This window comes from Paracoccidioides brasiliensis (genome assembly GCF_000150735.1).
Source record: "Paracoccidioides brasiliensis Pb18 unplaced genomic scaffold supercont2.1, whole genome shotgun sequence".
In the NCBI taxonomy this organism is placed as follows: domain Eukaryota; kingdom Fungi; phylum Ascomycota; class Eurotiomycetes; order Onygenales; family Ajellomycetaceae; genus Paracoccidioides; species Paracoccidioides brasiliensis.
The window spans coordinates 649,227-664,327 of record NW_011371358.1 but is presented as its reverse complement, the minus strand read 5'-3'; the positions used below and the strand labels follow the sequence as shown (position 1 = coordinate 664,327).

Genomic DNA, 15,101 nt, shown 5'->3' with positions numbered 1-15,101 from the left:
TTTTGATATGTTATTCAAATTGAAGAAAATCAGTATAGTATATAATATCTTTATTGTCATAATGCTCAATAATTGAAGCAATACATTAACAGTTTTTGATATAGATTTGACTGTTTTAATTATTATGTTTTAATGAGACCATGCAAGAGCATAGATGTTTACTTGTTATATAATACATCTCTGAGTAATTATACTATTAGACTGAAAGCCTAGCTCATTCATTTAATAACAATGATGCTGAACCTATTACTATCCAGAGTAGTTAACATTTTTCCTTGAATTATATTGTATCAAGTATTTCATAAACATTTACTTCTTGTTGTTAAATTATCATTGCTACTGCAAGTAATTCAACATCTGCTTAGTTACTATTCTCTCCCACAGATAATGTACATTGTAACTAACAATTTTACTCTTTATACTCATTTGCTTTTATAACACCATGTATGACTGAGCTTTCACACCATGATTGTGATATTATTGCAATACATTTATTAAATGACTCATTAAATCTGCTGTGAGGCCTACTTCAGAAGACAGAACAAGTGTATAATGCCTCAGCTGATCCTCATGAAATCTGCCAAAGAACAATAACAAGGCTTCTCTATGCTTTACAGAGGGAGGAAACAGCATTCAAACTTTGGTCGCGCGTAAGCGATCACAATGTTGACTCTGACCTGGCAGGTTTATTTAGGTGTCTCAGACAAGGTCACTTCAACTACGACTGCTATCAAGCACTGGCGCGGCTCGTCATTCAAAAAGCACCAGACGTTGATATCTGGAAGGCTGTCCTCAATCTCACTATTACCATCTCATGAATGACCCCTCCGGCAAGCATCCCTCCCTCCTTTTACGGCACGTCAGTCAAATCCACCTTGTCATCACAGAAAGGTTCTGAGCAGATATGTAGGTTGAATTCAAGAATCTTTTAAGGAGATACATGGCTACACATTTTGAGATATCAAGGGCTTTTTCAACGAGTACTTTGAAGGGAAAGACTGGAGCAACATGCAGATGCCATCTGTTGACATGTGCTGGCCCCAGACAGTGACAGTAATTGGGCCCAGTTTCCTGATCCGCCTACACAGGATAATATCCTTGCCTGGTGGTTTCATCTTCAAGAAGACCTTCTCTCAGAATCACACAGCACCTACTACACCACAGCAAGTAAAGTGGATCTTACAGGTTTGAAGGCAGAATTGCAAGTTGACCTCCTTTTGAGAGCTAGGGGTGGGAGACCCTTGCAAAACAAACACGACTGGAGAGACATCCTGATGGTTGGCGAGCTCAAAAATTCAAAGAAGAAGCTCAGGATCAAAGACACATTGCTGCAGATAGGCCACTGCATGCATGAGGTCTTTGCTGCACAGCTCACCTTGTGGTTCATCCACACATTCACCATCTGCGGAACCAAGATGGAGGCATGGGTGTTTGACCGCTCGGGCGCCTACAGCTCAGGCGTCATCAATATCCACGCAGACTTGAGACAGTTCCTTCAGGTGCTTGTGGGCTACACAATGATGAGTGATGAGGAGCTAGGCCTGGACATCTTTATTGCTAGGGATGAAGGCGGCAGCAAGTCAATAACTGTCAAAGAGCCTGGGTCATCAGAGGAAATGGTGCTGCAGCTGAGTGAAATTCTTTTCTTTCAATGTGCCATTGTGTGTTGTGGGACCACATGTTTTCTCACAGGCAATGGACAAGTGGAGGGTGTAGCCAAGCTCTCATGGGTATCAGACAAGCAGCACTCAGAGGTGGAACTCTTCAAGCTAGCAGGTCAAAAAAATGTCCAAGGGGTTGCCAGGATCATTGGCCACAGTACCATCACCAGCATCGCTGACATGCGCTGCAGTCTGACCTTTGATGACAAACACCACAACTTCAAAAGCACATCCCCCAGTACTGCCTCCTCATTTCATCAATCCTGTCAAAAATCATCTTCTAGGAAACGCAGATCTCCAGGCAAGGGGATGCAGGTGTCCAAACAATCACGTTCCACCAACCAACTGTCAAGGGCCCCTCAGCAGGAGAATGAACTAGCTTTCTCCATTCAATCAGCACACCAGCCAAGCCTCTTCAACAGGAATGGTGAGGAACCCTATGATGACTGTGTCCTCTGCTGTCTGGTGATATCACCTGCTGGTCAGCCAATCTACAAGTACAAATCACCCTTGGAGCTGCTCATGGTGCTTCATGGTGCAATAAAGGCGCACCAGTCTCTTTACCTGGATGGAAACATCCTTCATCAGGATATTTCAGAGAACAATATAATAATAACTGATCCTGAAAAGGCGGATGGTCACTCTGGCAGGCTCATTGATCTGGATCTTGCCAAGGAAGTTCGCAGTGGGCGAAGTGGCGCACAGCACCAGACTGGCACAATGGAGTTCATGGCAATTGAGGTGCTGCTTAATATTGACCACACCTATCGGCATGATCTCGAGTAGTTCTTCTACGTGCTTATCTGGCAATGTGCCCGTCACGGTTGGGAGTTAAACCAACCACGAACATCTCATAAACTTCAAGAAAGGCCCGAATTTAGTATGCTCAGGAAATGGTACACCGGCAGCTACGAGGAAATTGCAACTTATAAACGAGGCAACATGGAAGCTGGCGGCTTTGAGCGCATCCTGATGAAAGAATTTCCTCCATGGTTTGACTGGGTCAAACCACTCTGCAGAACCATACGGCGCATACTATTTCCTCATGGGGCGGACTTATAGTTGGAACACCGCAAAACCCAAAAAGGCTATACGACCCTATTATTAAGGCCTATGATGATGCAATAGCCCTGATTGAAACCGAATAGGTTTAGTGATTGCTTTATTATGGTGTATAAGTATTATTTATGTTAGCCTTCTCAATGCATACTGTTTAGTGTACACCAGTTGTTTCTCATAGTCCCTCCTCTGCTTCGGCTTCATACGTACAAATGATGTTACAATTTAAGGCAACAACGATTTAAGCACAGTTTTGTCGTAAAACTTCAAACCGCCCGAAAGTCGTGGTGGAGAATGCATTGGCAAAGTGTGTAATACTTCATTTGAATGCGGCGTGGTGGTCTCATCCGACATCGAAATCTGACCCTGAAGCAATTCAACTCTCACCCAGTTCACAAAATTTCCCCTGAAGCCCTATTCATAAATATATAGAGCCACCATCCCGATCGTGTATATCCTCCGCTAAAGGGATGGGTAATGAATTGTTTCAAATAGCTACCACTGACAGAAAAAATCTCCAGCACCAATGAAGACACTAATAGCTTGACTTCACAACTTTTCGTCTACCGCACTCACTAGATCTCCGTTTCTGCTTGGAGTGCCTGTAGCCCACCAGAGAAGTCAATGACGGCCAGTCCTTCCATTTTGCATGAAATTCTTTGATCAACTCTTCGAAATCCCGAACCAGGCTGCTCCGCCGTTCCCAGGTAGACTACCACGTGATGTGGTACTCGAGCCTTTCGGTGTGGGAGAGAAAATCCAGCTTTTCGTGCCTTCAGGGTGGGGAAGAAACAATGAAATATCTTTTCAACCTGGAGAACCGAGACCTCGCCTTCACAAGCCAATCGACTTGTACTAAATAAGAAATGCCAGCGGCGCAGGAATGTCAGCACGGATGGTTAAGTCAAGAACCATCCATTGTTGGACTTCGTATCCAAATGTAACATATGTTATATCACAGCCGGTAATGCCGGTGTGGTGCCAGCAGGTTCAGCAGGATGTAGCCCTGTCTTGTGAGGATGGACCAGATTCTGCAGTGCCTCCCTCAAGCGGAGGCAGCTCATCTGGAGGGGTAGTGGGATCTTTTGTGTTCCAGTCACCAATTCAAGGTGAATTCAGTGTAAGATGTGCCGGATCATGCGGATAAAGAGGTCCATGCTTGGGGTTCTCTGAAGATGGCATACTGGATGGTGGTATTGATATCTCTCATGCTCGAGATTGGGATGCTGATGGCATACAGTGCCGCTGCTGAATGACACGCAAACTTCAGCCGGTGGTCTTGTAGGGAGGTGATTCTTGGGGGATGGTAGGGTGCTGCAGGAAGAATCATGATGGGGTTAGAGAAAAGGAAACAAGTGGCTGCCGGAGAGCATGAATGGAAGGGTCTGTGTGGCGACAGTAGTTTGGGTTGAGAGGGCGCCCATGGTTTGAAGTCCGCATGAAATATAGGGTTGATCTGGGCAGGAGATGGCATATTTTGTGGGAGTGGACTTTTGGACGCGGAGATGATCAGGGAACCAGAAGGAGATCAGGAATGGGAATCAATGAGGGCTGTGTGTGTCTTTGTGTGTATGTATGTGCGGTGGGAGAATCGGATTGTGAGATACCAGAAATTCTGGAGCAGGGTCGGTCGGCCTTCTTATAGTTGCTCATAGTATATCAACATGTGTTGACGTGCTCACTTTGCTGCCGTCCCCAAAGAGTTGATGAGGAGAGTTCCTTCATTCCTTGCATCAAAATTGCAACCCTGGGGACAGATACCTCAGTGCCCTATGCCAATCTCATTTGATCATAGCAACTTCCAAGGTTCACATGCCCCACCTGCGCTCCTTGATACGCCCCCGCCTGAGGCAGCTCCGGGAACATCCCACGGGGGAAGAGATGCAGTAATTTTTCCATTGATTGGAGAACAAAAGTGAGAGCCTACGAGTCAGCCTTGGGGGGTCAGAGGCGGATGGGAGGATGTAACCCCCGGCGCCCAAGCCCCGCTGACATGGTGGATTCAGGATACATGCATCCCATCACGCTCAGCATGGAACCTCCATGGATAGGGAATGCATCATGAACCAGAGCGGGAGAGCAGAGAGATCGTGAAAAAGAAAAGAAAAGAAGAGAAAAAAGAAACTGCAAGCAAAGGAAAAATGGAAACAAACAACAGTGAAACCTGCCTGCCGCACAGGGTTGCCGATCAGACAATGAGATGACCATCGAGAGACATGGCTGCAAAAACTCCAGCTGCCTCGGCCCCAGAGCAAGCAAGGTAACCTCACGAGATGGGCGTGGGTGGCCCAGAAACTGGTGAAGCGATTCTCTGACCGTCCAGGCCTAGCTCTGCCAGACCCATCAGACAGGCGTTTGGTGACTGCACGGGTGCAGTGTGAAAAAGGTGGTGAGTGCCAGATAACACGGCATCACTCCTGCAAGGTGAGGGGGGCATTGTAGCTGGGCAGGGAAGATGGGATGAGGGAGAAAGAGGATGAGGAAGTGCGTCGTCGTTGGAGTGAGGTCAGGTTTTTATAGATCAAGCAGTGTCGTCAGGGCGGCGTGAGATGTTGCAAAAGCGGCGAGCCGGACGCCATTCCCGAAGCGGCAACAGCCATGCCGTAACGGGCATGTGGACCGCGACCGGGGCACGGGCCAACCAGTCTCGGCGCCCCGCTAACCGACACGAAAGATACTAAAGTAAAAAATTAAAAATTTTAAAACTAACATTATAAAACTAAAACTTTATCATACTAATTAGTTTATTTATTATTTATCTTTGATCCATCTCTCTTTAAAATAAAGAAGAAATTTTCATTTAATTTATATTATACTTTATTTGATAATATTGAAATTTTTGATTTTTTGATTTATATAAACTTAAAGGTTTTTATTTAAACATGTAAAAAGAAAAGAAAAGAATAATATTTAATAAATATGAAGTATTTTTATAAAATATATCAGTAAATTTTATTTTATATATAATATATATAAGATTTATCAATTCTAGAAATAATATATATGATTAATAATAGTTATAATATTCTTTATTAGATTCTTATAGATTTCCTTCTATATCTCACTAACATCTGAGTCATCATCGTCAGATCCTTGTTTAGAGACTGGGATTCATTTGGCAGTTTGACAGTGATAGAGCTTAGGAGCTTATGGACAGAATTGACAGTTTCAACCCAATGATTATTAAATCAAGAGCATTAAGTTGAATCTGATATAAATTCATAGGATCATGGTAAGCAGTGTGATCAGAGCAGGGTGATTGAAGTGGGCAGAGCGATCAGCTGAGACTGCTGAGAAGTGTGTGGCAAGAATGAATAGAAGGAAGAACTAGAAGCTAACTGCTGGACAATGCGCAGGAATTCCTTGTAGATCTAAGGTAGATTTAACTGCTGAGCTAGATAGTTGTGGATTGATATACTGAGGAACATGACCAATCCTAAGCTTCAGTGTCATAGAGAATGCATTCAACTTAGCAATATACACTGCCAGAGATTTGTTTTGCGGTCTGGCAGTGAGGGCTTTAGAAGTTGTTTGTGAGGCTCCTGGATAGTACCTTAATTTCCTAGTGAAGAGCAGCAAGAGAAGCTTCCATAATGAAGGTAAGGACAATAAAGAAGAATAAAAATTAACATAGATTTTTTGAGTACTCAGCATGATTGCAATCACTGAGAAGCTAACATGAATATAAATGTGAATATAAGACCTGCCTACTCAATCTCCAGGGCTTTTAAGTTTAGTATTATGTCATGACTCAAACTAAAATCAAGATAAAACTTCTATTCATCTTTAACTAGGCAGCTGCGATGAGAATACTAAACTGGGGATTAGCATGTGGAATGAATGAGCAGGTGAATTTAAATAGAAGGTTGGGAATTGGAGTGGATTTACCTTCAAAGCAGAGCAGATCAATATGAGCAACCAAATATGGTTGAGGTCAGAATGGATCAACCTTCAGAGCATAGCAAAGCGGATCAAGTAACTACGCTGTAACAGTAGTATTTATTAGAATAAGCTTTTTACCTATTGTTTTTTTATATTGAACTTTTTTTAATACGTTTAAAAAAACTTTCAAAAATAAGTTCATTTAAAAAGTTATTATTCAGAGTCAGTCCAGTGATAAATGTGAGAGAAAGAGAGTGTCTAATAATAATGTAAAAATGGATAAAAGCTGTTAGAGATTACTATGAGATTGTACTCTTTTTTTGTCCAGTATTGACTGCTGGAAAACTGATCTTTTTGCCAGTAGTCTCATAAAAGCAGCACATGTTTAGCGTTATCATGTTGAGAAATAACGTTAAAACAAGACCTACTCGCATCAACTTCTGAGGTGGTAGCTTTATCAGTGACACAAAGTTAAAAGCAAAAGCCACGTTGTTAGTGTAACCAGATCTGAGGCTTCAGACCACGTTTGTTGAAAAAAAAAAAAAAAAAACTTTGAGTTAAGGCTAGGGCATTTCCATTTAAAGTTCAAAGTTATGCTCATATCCAAGGGTTTTCTAGAGTCAAGGTTACAGTTTTAACTTAGTGAAATTTTAACTATTAGTGTGCATTAAAATTAATAGTCAATAAAAATTACTAAATTTTATAGAAATATAATTAAATTTATTATTATAAAAAATAATACTGAAATATATTTATTATAAACAAGTAAAAGAAGTAAAATATAAAAGATTTAATTATATACTTTAATATAAAAAAATATAATTTAAAGAAATAGTTTAAATTTTAAATTTTAATTCAAGTTTAATAAATAGTTTACTGTTTAATATATCTATCAGTAATCATCTAAACATATATAAAAGTATTATAAAAATATAGTAAATATAATATATTTAAATATTTTTTAATCTAGTTTATTTAAAATTATTCAAATATTAATTATTTCAAATTATAATTTATATAATATAATATTTTATTTTAATAACTTATTTAATAGAATAACTTTATAAGAAATTACATTAATTATATTAATAGTAAATAAGATGATTCAATTATCTTAAAATGATAAAAGAAACTGATATCATTCATTTATAAATAATATGCACTGAACAAGAATTGGTTTTTTAGTGAAAATTAGTTTTTAATTTCTAGACCAAGAATCTCTTTATGTTGTACAATTATATAGTCAATTAACTTAGATTGAGTAAGAGATAGTTATCATATGTATATGCAGCAGCTTGAATACTTGAAATTTGACCCCTTTCCAAAAGCTTTAATAGCTAGTTAATGGAATTCTACCTTCCTGATAAGAGGCTTAATTGCCTATTGATGTTGACATGTTGACAAAACAGGTTAATGAACGCGTCGTGGTGGATTACGTACGTTAGCCCCAAGTTCTCTTCCATCGAAGAGGGGCGGAAGGGTCCAATGGGTAGGAAGGTGTCGTAGTGTGCGGGCAATGGACTACAAACCACAATCCTGGGCAGCAAATCCACTTACAAGGCTTGTCGATAGCGGAGGGGCCTTGATTAATATTTGGGGGTAAATATTAATCAAGGTCCCAAAAATCACGGTTCAGACAAGTATGAAGGATTATCCCAACTCAATCAAAGTGCTGTCGGGATTCGTGGAATTGAGTCGGGAAGAGGAAAAGTGGAACAATGACATAGATTTCAACTTGTTAGCTACAGCCCCACTGTCCAATGTGAAACGGAGAGTGAGAGTCAAAACAGAAGAGAGCGAGAAGACACGGGGTGTGAGAGAAACCATGGAGAACGATGAGGCCGCAGAATGAAGATATATAGCTGCAAAAGCAGAGTTGTTAAACAAGCTCCCCATGATACAGCATACCTAGATAGGTAGTGGGCTTGCTTGATGAGAAAAGTCATCCTCCGCTCATGTTGAATCCAAATCCTTCTGTTTATGATGATAAGCTTCAAGTGTTTGGAACGTGGAAATAATTCGTGTTGATTTAAGGTTCTGACTAATCGCTCAGAGTAGCTAACTAACTAGATACCACCTACCAATAAGCATTACATCATTCCAAATGCCGACAACAAGGAAGATATCTAAGCTTGCGTTCTCTAGATTTCTGCAAACCCCTGTTCATAGCATGACAGATATCGATGTTGCTCGGGAAATTAGTTTCGAATCGCCCCAATGGCAGGTTCGCTCTAAGAACTCCTGGGTAGAATATCCGCCAGCGGAGGCAGCCTGCGATCTCTAGTTACCATCGGTCACCGCGCCAGAAGACCCCCGCCCCGTTGCTTGACGGCACGTCCAATGATGATGATAATTCCTAGGATTAAACACCGTGGCAATCCTCAGGAAGACTAAGTCTGCCAGATATTGTTTAGGTCCACGGAATTGTTTTTGAATAGTCTCTCTGCAAAGTGCCAGGGAGTCAGATGATAACTGATAGCGGATCAGGGAAACCCCCCCAAACCTTCTATTTCCTACATTGGGTTTACCTTAGGAAGTTGTGGGTTCTGGCCATCTAAAGTTATTCAAAATCGTCAAACTTTCGCCAATTTATCGAATGACAACGCCTTTATGCACCCGTTTTTACCTTTCGCAGCAGCCTTACCCTCAATTCAAGTATTTAGACTCTCCATCATAACCGGGTACTTCATCGAGCTTGTGTTCAACAACTACCACACCCTATCCCGGCCAATGGGGATCCTCCTCTCATGCTTCCAACGAGTGTGGGCTCTTATGACGTTATGGGCGGCGTGATTGCAGGACAATGCTGTTATCGATCATGTGCTCTGACACCTCCCTAACTGATGCTTTAGATGGCGTAAGGAGGCAAGCAGGCATGTATTTCTGCAATGCAGAAGAGCTTTCGTAGTTATAAAAGGCATGTCGCCTCCCAAAACCAAACGCCAGCTATGGTTGATCCCTTCTCCTCTTCCATTTATCTACTCAGAGATACCCCTTTCAGCATATAAAATATTCTTTTATCAGGATAGGAGGGCTTCTTTTCATTATATTTTCATTTCTTGTCGTTCAGATACGAGACGCTGCACCAAGTTGAGCTGCCATGGACAAAGTTAACACTGCCTTGCGGGGCCTTCTGTTCTTTATCCGCGTCATACAATGGACCAGCGCTGTTATTGTCATGGGCATTGTATCATATTTCCTTCGTAGGTTTCCTAGAGGCCTGCATACGAAGTATGAGGAAGTTATTGTACGGTTACTACTTTTTATTGCTTCCATTCTTTACTTGCATTCTCGGAAGCTCCATTCAAAATCCCAACACGAGTTCAAATTCACTGACACTTAAAGCAGGCTGTACTATCCGTTATCTTCTTCGTCCCGGGATTGGTGTCACCGTTCTTCCCTCGAGTTGGAGGAGTCTCCTTTCCCATTGACATTATATTCTCTTATCTGTACGTAGATGCCATTTCGTTTCGCATCACTCGCATCACAGCGGAGCTAAACCCTCCATTTAACGTTTGACAATCGCATTGACAATCCCATCGAAACATGTATTCAAAAGTAGTATACTAAATCATAATTATATAGATGGTTAACCTCCTTTATCTTCACGGCTCAAGACTACAACGAGAATCCATGCTTCTTATTCGGCCCTCCAGGTGCACGTTGCTCAACCAAACGCGCCAACGAGGCATTTACATTCCTTGCTTTGTAAGATACCACTCCATCCATCATTGCAATGAAATGCGTTATATTTCTGGTTACCTTGTTACCCCAGTCCCAGAGGTTCATTATCCAAGCGGGATTTGCCTATTTAAAAGCATGCAGGTGTAAAACAAAATCATCAATTCAGATGCTAACTTGTCCAAATGTAGCTTCGCTTGCCTATCCGCGGCCATGCTGGAAATTTATAATCTCTGGTCGTATCATCAGGACCGTAACCGCCCCGCGGTCCACCAGGAAAAGAGAGAGGCCCCGAGTCAGTCTGCGGAAGGAGAAGCGACCGTGTAATTTTGGTGACGGTGCCGGAGAAAATATTTGACATTCGTTCTGAACAGGCTATACACAGGCTATACACTGTGTGCTCGCTGTCGTTGCTGAGAAAGGATGAGAACTGCGTTATGTGGGGGATGTGAGGGAGAGGAATAAAGTAATACCTGATTATGAGACCAAATGTGGTGTTAAAACATCCCGAATCAATGACCAATTGGTCGGTCACATACACATCTGCGGTGAATGGCAAGAAGAAGAAAACAAGCAATAAGAAATTATCTATATATTATATATATATATATATATAATATCAGAAGATGATGGACAAATGTTGAAAATGAAATAAGGACTGCAAATGTGAGAAAAGAGTGTTGACTGTTGGGTCTCCTGTTTCCTGTGCTTCCCAACTCTGCGGGGAAGTGGTCCCTTGTTATGTATGTATCTGTGCATTGTCTCCCCTGATTCATTAGTTACCTGCCCTGTTGCTCTCAGCCCGCCTTTCTTTGCCATCACATCTGGCATGATCATTAATGAATTCTTTACCACCCCAATGCCCCATGACACTGCCCCTGCACGCTACCAGCACATTTTCATTTCAATTCCATATGTGATGTGTATGTATGTTGCGCATCTTAGTCGCGGATAATATGTGGTATCTTAATTTGCCATTTCAAAGTTTTCCTTTCGAAATCCTTCATAGCTCACACCTGCAGCTGTACCAATATCCTCCGAAATTCATGCAATGTACCTTCTGAAGGTTCTATCCTAAGAATCCACGCCTACGATCCACAATTCTCACTCCGAATGAAGATGCTCTCACCTCCTTTTCCTATATCAGAGACACATTGAACAGAATACAATATGGAATTGGCCGTCTACCTTCTTTTTATCTATTGTTGTCCTAGGGTCTCGTCTGAACCCATTCCCTTCAATCACCCTCTACCCCTGACTCCCTTTCCCAAGTCACACGAACTTCCATACTCCTGGCCTATATTTAATTACCCTTGGAGGAGGGGCCATTTCTAGATTCTTCTTCTATTCAACATAACGGTTAGCTAGCATCACATCTCCCTCCAGCCCCTTTTCTCTTGTATTGAAAACCTTTTCCTCCCTTTACCCCATTCAAAATGTAAAAGCGAAGTTAAACCAGTCCGATTCTCCTGATTGTGTAAGCTGCTCACTAAGCCAGATAGTCATCTATTGTTTGTTAACTAACTAGCACCTTAAAACTTACAAAACCTCAAAAGTACATGGACGTTGCGAATCCGGGAAAAAGCAAGGTAATGTACTGGAAGCAAAGGCATCATCAGTTCAAATGTGATTCATGCATGCATTTGGATATAAAGAGTGGACGAAATATTTACGTGCTATATACACATATATATGCAAAAGTATGCATCCATCTCCTCCCGCAAACGCCATGCCCAATGCCATCATTTTTTTTTTTTTTTAAAGATACTCCATGCATATGAAATCCTCCTCCAAACCTTCGCAATGGCCAGAATGTACATATTTTTTTAATATCTACAATTATAATCTCGCATGCCCAATTTACCCACCCATTTTTCAGGTTTTCTCCGTCGTGTTTGAACCTGCCATTATACATATAGAGGCTAGTCAGACTGCGCAAAATATCGTCCTTGACTCTGTGTCCCCGCACGTAGCTACACACAAAGCAGCCAATAGGGGGACACCAACAAAACGAGAATGAGAAGAACCGTCAAAATCACAGCACCAGCGCGATCCCCTGCCGTAATTTTCCTTGTCGCAATATCCGGAGTCTGATCGCCCCTCCCCCTCTGAAGGCCAGCGTTGGGATCCCCTCGGCTTGTTCCTCCAGTCAGATTGGTCAACGGTGGCGGGGTCTTCGATATCAAATTCGACTGTATAACCTCCAGCGCAGCCATCTGCTCTCCCAGGCCCGTTTCGCCTTCGAATGTTTCCGTGGTCCATTTGAGCGGGCACTGTTGCCCCACCGTGGTCCCTGTGCAGACTTTTGCAGCTGCCATGGCGGATGCTCTCAACTTTGGCAATAACTGCTCCGCTGTGAAGGGGGCTACCTGTGTTGTTGCGGCCATCCACCGTGCTAAGTAGGCTTTGAAGGAGCGTTGGTCTGTCTCACATTTGCCGTTCGGTTCGCAGGCGACTTCGAACATGATGTTTGTGTTATTGAAGAAGAAGACGTCCAAGCCGTCGACTATGCCCTGAACGCGCGTTTTCCACTTGTCGCTGTTGTTGGTCTTGTCTTTTCCGTCAGTGATGTTTACCGGGACACGATCAAACCCTGGGGGGGGGGGGGGGGGGGGGGGGGGTTTTTTTGGGGGAAAGGAGTGAAAGAAGCTTACAAATGGAAAATTAGAAGGGGCCCCAACAAAGCAAACCCGGGGTTATACGGCCCCCGGAAGGGAATGATTTGGGGGGCAATATTTCTATCATCCCCCCCCACCAAGAAAAGAAAAATTTTTGTTCTCAAAGCCACACTCTCCCTCCCGGCCCCCTGTAATTTCGCCCCCTTTGCATACGTCTCATTACCCGTATAGGTCGCCAGCCGCGCCGCCATATTGAAGAAGCATCCATTAGATATCGTATTCTTATAGTTGAACCCGTTGTTAAACCGGAAAATCTGCCACCTCAACCCACCTCCACAGGCCCCCTTGTCCCAGCGCCCGACTTGCAAGTTGAACACAGCCTGCACCAGTGCTAACCACTGCGGTTGGTCAGGCTGGGGATTGGGGAAGTTGCGCTCCGCCGCAGACATGGCGGTCATAGCCCAGAAGGCCTGGTCATCGTTCCCTTCAGCTCTTGTTTGGTTGGTGGGCATGAAGTCACGGTCATGGCTCGCTTGATGGACCATCGCCTGCATGGTTATGTCGTTGTAGGTGTCATCACCAGTGTAGAACCAGTAGTCAATGAATGCGCCGAAGAGGGCGCCTGCTTCCCACCAGTAGTAAGGAGGAGGCAAGTTACCCGGGACATCGCCTGGGTTGTCGCCAGTGTAGTAGCTTTTACACCCTCTTGCGAGGGCTTTGGCAGCAGATTTTATTGACTCTATTGATGATCATGGGTTAGACTTTTTTTTTTTTTTTTTTTCCTTCTTTTCTTTTTCTTTCTTGTTCTTTTTAATCAGAGAGGGTTCTAGGAGGATATTGGGGTCTTCCAGATAGGAGATATACCATCGTTTTCCAGATCTAACTCAATGGCATGTACGGGAAGTGCTGCTAGCAGGAGGAGAGCCGAGAATGTAAACACCCATGATGTGATAAAAGAGCGGGAGGTAGAGGGTCGCAATTGCATCCTCCTATGGCAACTGCAGGCCGTGGGGAGCTGTAGAAAAGAGACAGTTGGAAGAGGGAGAGGAGGGGAACGGCAAAAGCTCTAGAAAGGGATCAACGGGACTTAAGAAGTTCAACTCATATAGAGGAGATGTTCGAGAGAACGCACCAAACACGGCGACGGACGAAAGGGAGTGTATTTCCGGACAATATGAAGGGTAGCCCGCTACAGAGTGGCTATGAAGCTTGGCACAGAGAGAGGAGAAAGAGAAAACACAGAACCCCAGCCATCCGATGGTTAAAAACAAAAGATGATTGAATAACCAGTGAAGTGGAATAGCCCGAGATGAGGTTGCAACAAAGATGAGCATTTTAGTTCGGTTAGTTACCAGTTAACACTGAGAGTTTGCACAGCCCATGGACAGACAGACAAGACAGTTTCTCGAACACGTATCAAACTATCAACCGAAGCAATCAGCGGCATACCCATTAGGAACGTTCTTCCTGACGATGAGATCACTGGCAAGCAGAATAAGTTCCTCCCTATCTAGCTACCATCTACTCTAGCCTTTCCCCTTGCTCGCAGTTCACACGCCTTTTTAATCCCATAGTAAATGCTTCGTTTGCGCCAGCTTTTGGCCAAAACAAGCTCCAGCCAAGATCGCTGAAGATCGGCACCCACCGTTTGACAGGTCACTGCAGTGTGCAAAGTTTTATGTCCTCCTGGTATTTCAACACGCTTCCCCACACCTAATATTTTAGCGGGGCCTCCTAATCAAAAACTATGGGGGGAAGGGGGGGGGGGGGCACGGCCTACAGACTAAGTTCATCCGCTATATCAATCAGATTGATTTATTTTTCTTGAATAATTGACTTGTTCGGGTGGGGGAGGTTCGGTTCTGTTGTTGTATGTGTGTCTGGCCCTCAGCATCCAAGGTTTCGCCCCTGATCCGGCCTAGCTAGCCACGTGATCAGGCACGGCTTTTTGGAATTTTAATTTTTAAGTTTAACTTCGATCCCAAAAAACAAGAAAGAAGAAGAAGAAGAAGAAGAAGAAGAAGAAGAAGAAGAAGAAGAAGAAGAAGACTAAATTCCGATCTACAAATTAATAATACAGCGAGACAAAGTTGAAGCAGAGAAACGCTTACTGTTCCTCTGAGAAAATATGGAGTCATTCCCAACCCACCCTGGCCCCAACTGAAATATCGGAATGTTGAACTTCGTGCCCCGCACTAAT

General features: G+C 43.1%; 5 protein-coding genes across 5 annotated transcripts; 3 read left to right on the top strand and 2 right to left on the bottom strand.

The window, feature by feature from the left end:
• Positions 1-818: 818 nt before the first annotated feature.
• On the top strand, positions 819-2,809 carry PADG_00198 (uncharacterized protein; the record flags this gene model as incomplete). The annotated part of the gene is made up of 4 exons (XM_010757430.1): positions 819-906; positions 1,045-2,443; positions 2,531-2,653; positions 2,749-2,809. 4 exons carry the CDS (start codon positions 819-821, stop codon positions 2,807-2,809), a joined length of 1,671 nt encoding a protein of 556 aa, XP_010755732.1.
• A 486-nt stretch (positions 2,810-3,295) lies between these two features.
• On the bottom strand, positions 3,296-4,050 carry PADG_00197 (uncharacterized protein; the record flags this gene model as incomplete). Its single annotated transcript, XM_010757429.1, has 2 exons — positions 3,296-3,575; positions 3,905-4,050. The coding sequence occupies 2 exons, from the start codon at positions 4,048-4,050 to the stop codon at positions 3,296-3,298; spliced, it is 426 nt and encodes a 141-aa protein (XP_010755731.1).
• A 4,068-nt stretch (positions 4,051-8,118) lies between these two features.
• Positions 8,119-8,454, top strand: PADG_00195 (uncharacterized protein; the record flags this gene model as incomplete). The annotated part of the gene is made up of 2 exons (XM_010757428.1): positions 8,119-8,201; positions 8,244-8,454. The coding sequence occupies 2 exons, from the start codon at positions 8,119-8,121 to the stop codon at positions 8,452-8,454; spliced, it is 294 nt and encodes a 97-aa protein (XP_010755730.1).
• Positions 8,455-9,702: 1,248 nt separating this feature from the next.
• On the top strand, positions 9,703-10,610 carry PADG_00194 (uncharacterized protein; the record flags this gene model as incomplete). Its single annotated transcript, XM_010757943.1, has 4 exons — positions 9,703-9,849; positions 9,951-10,051; positions 10,188-10,310; positions 10,475-10,610. 4 exons carry the CDS (start codon positions 9,703-9,705, stop codon positions 10,608-10,610), a joined length of 507 nt encoding a protein of 168 aa, XP_010756245.1.
• A 1,646-nt stretch (positions 10,611-12,256) lies between these two features.
• Positions 12,257-13,845, bottom strand: PADG_00193 (uncharacterized protein; the record flags this gene model as incomplete). Its single annotated transcript, XM_010757427.1, has 3 exons — positions 12,257-12,876; positions 13,074-13,640; positions 13,800-13,845. The coding sequence occupies 3 exons, from the start codon at positions 13,843-13,845 to the stop codon at positions 12,257-12,259; spliced, it is 1,233 nt and encodes a 410-aa protein (XP_010755729.1).
• Positions 13,846-15,101: the final 1,256 nt, after the last annotated feature.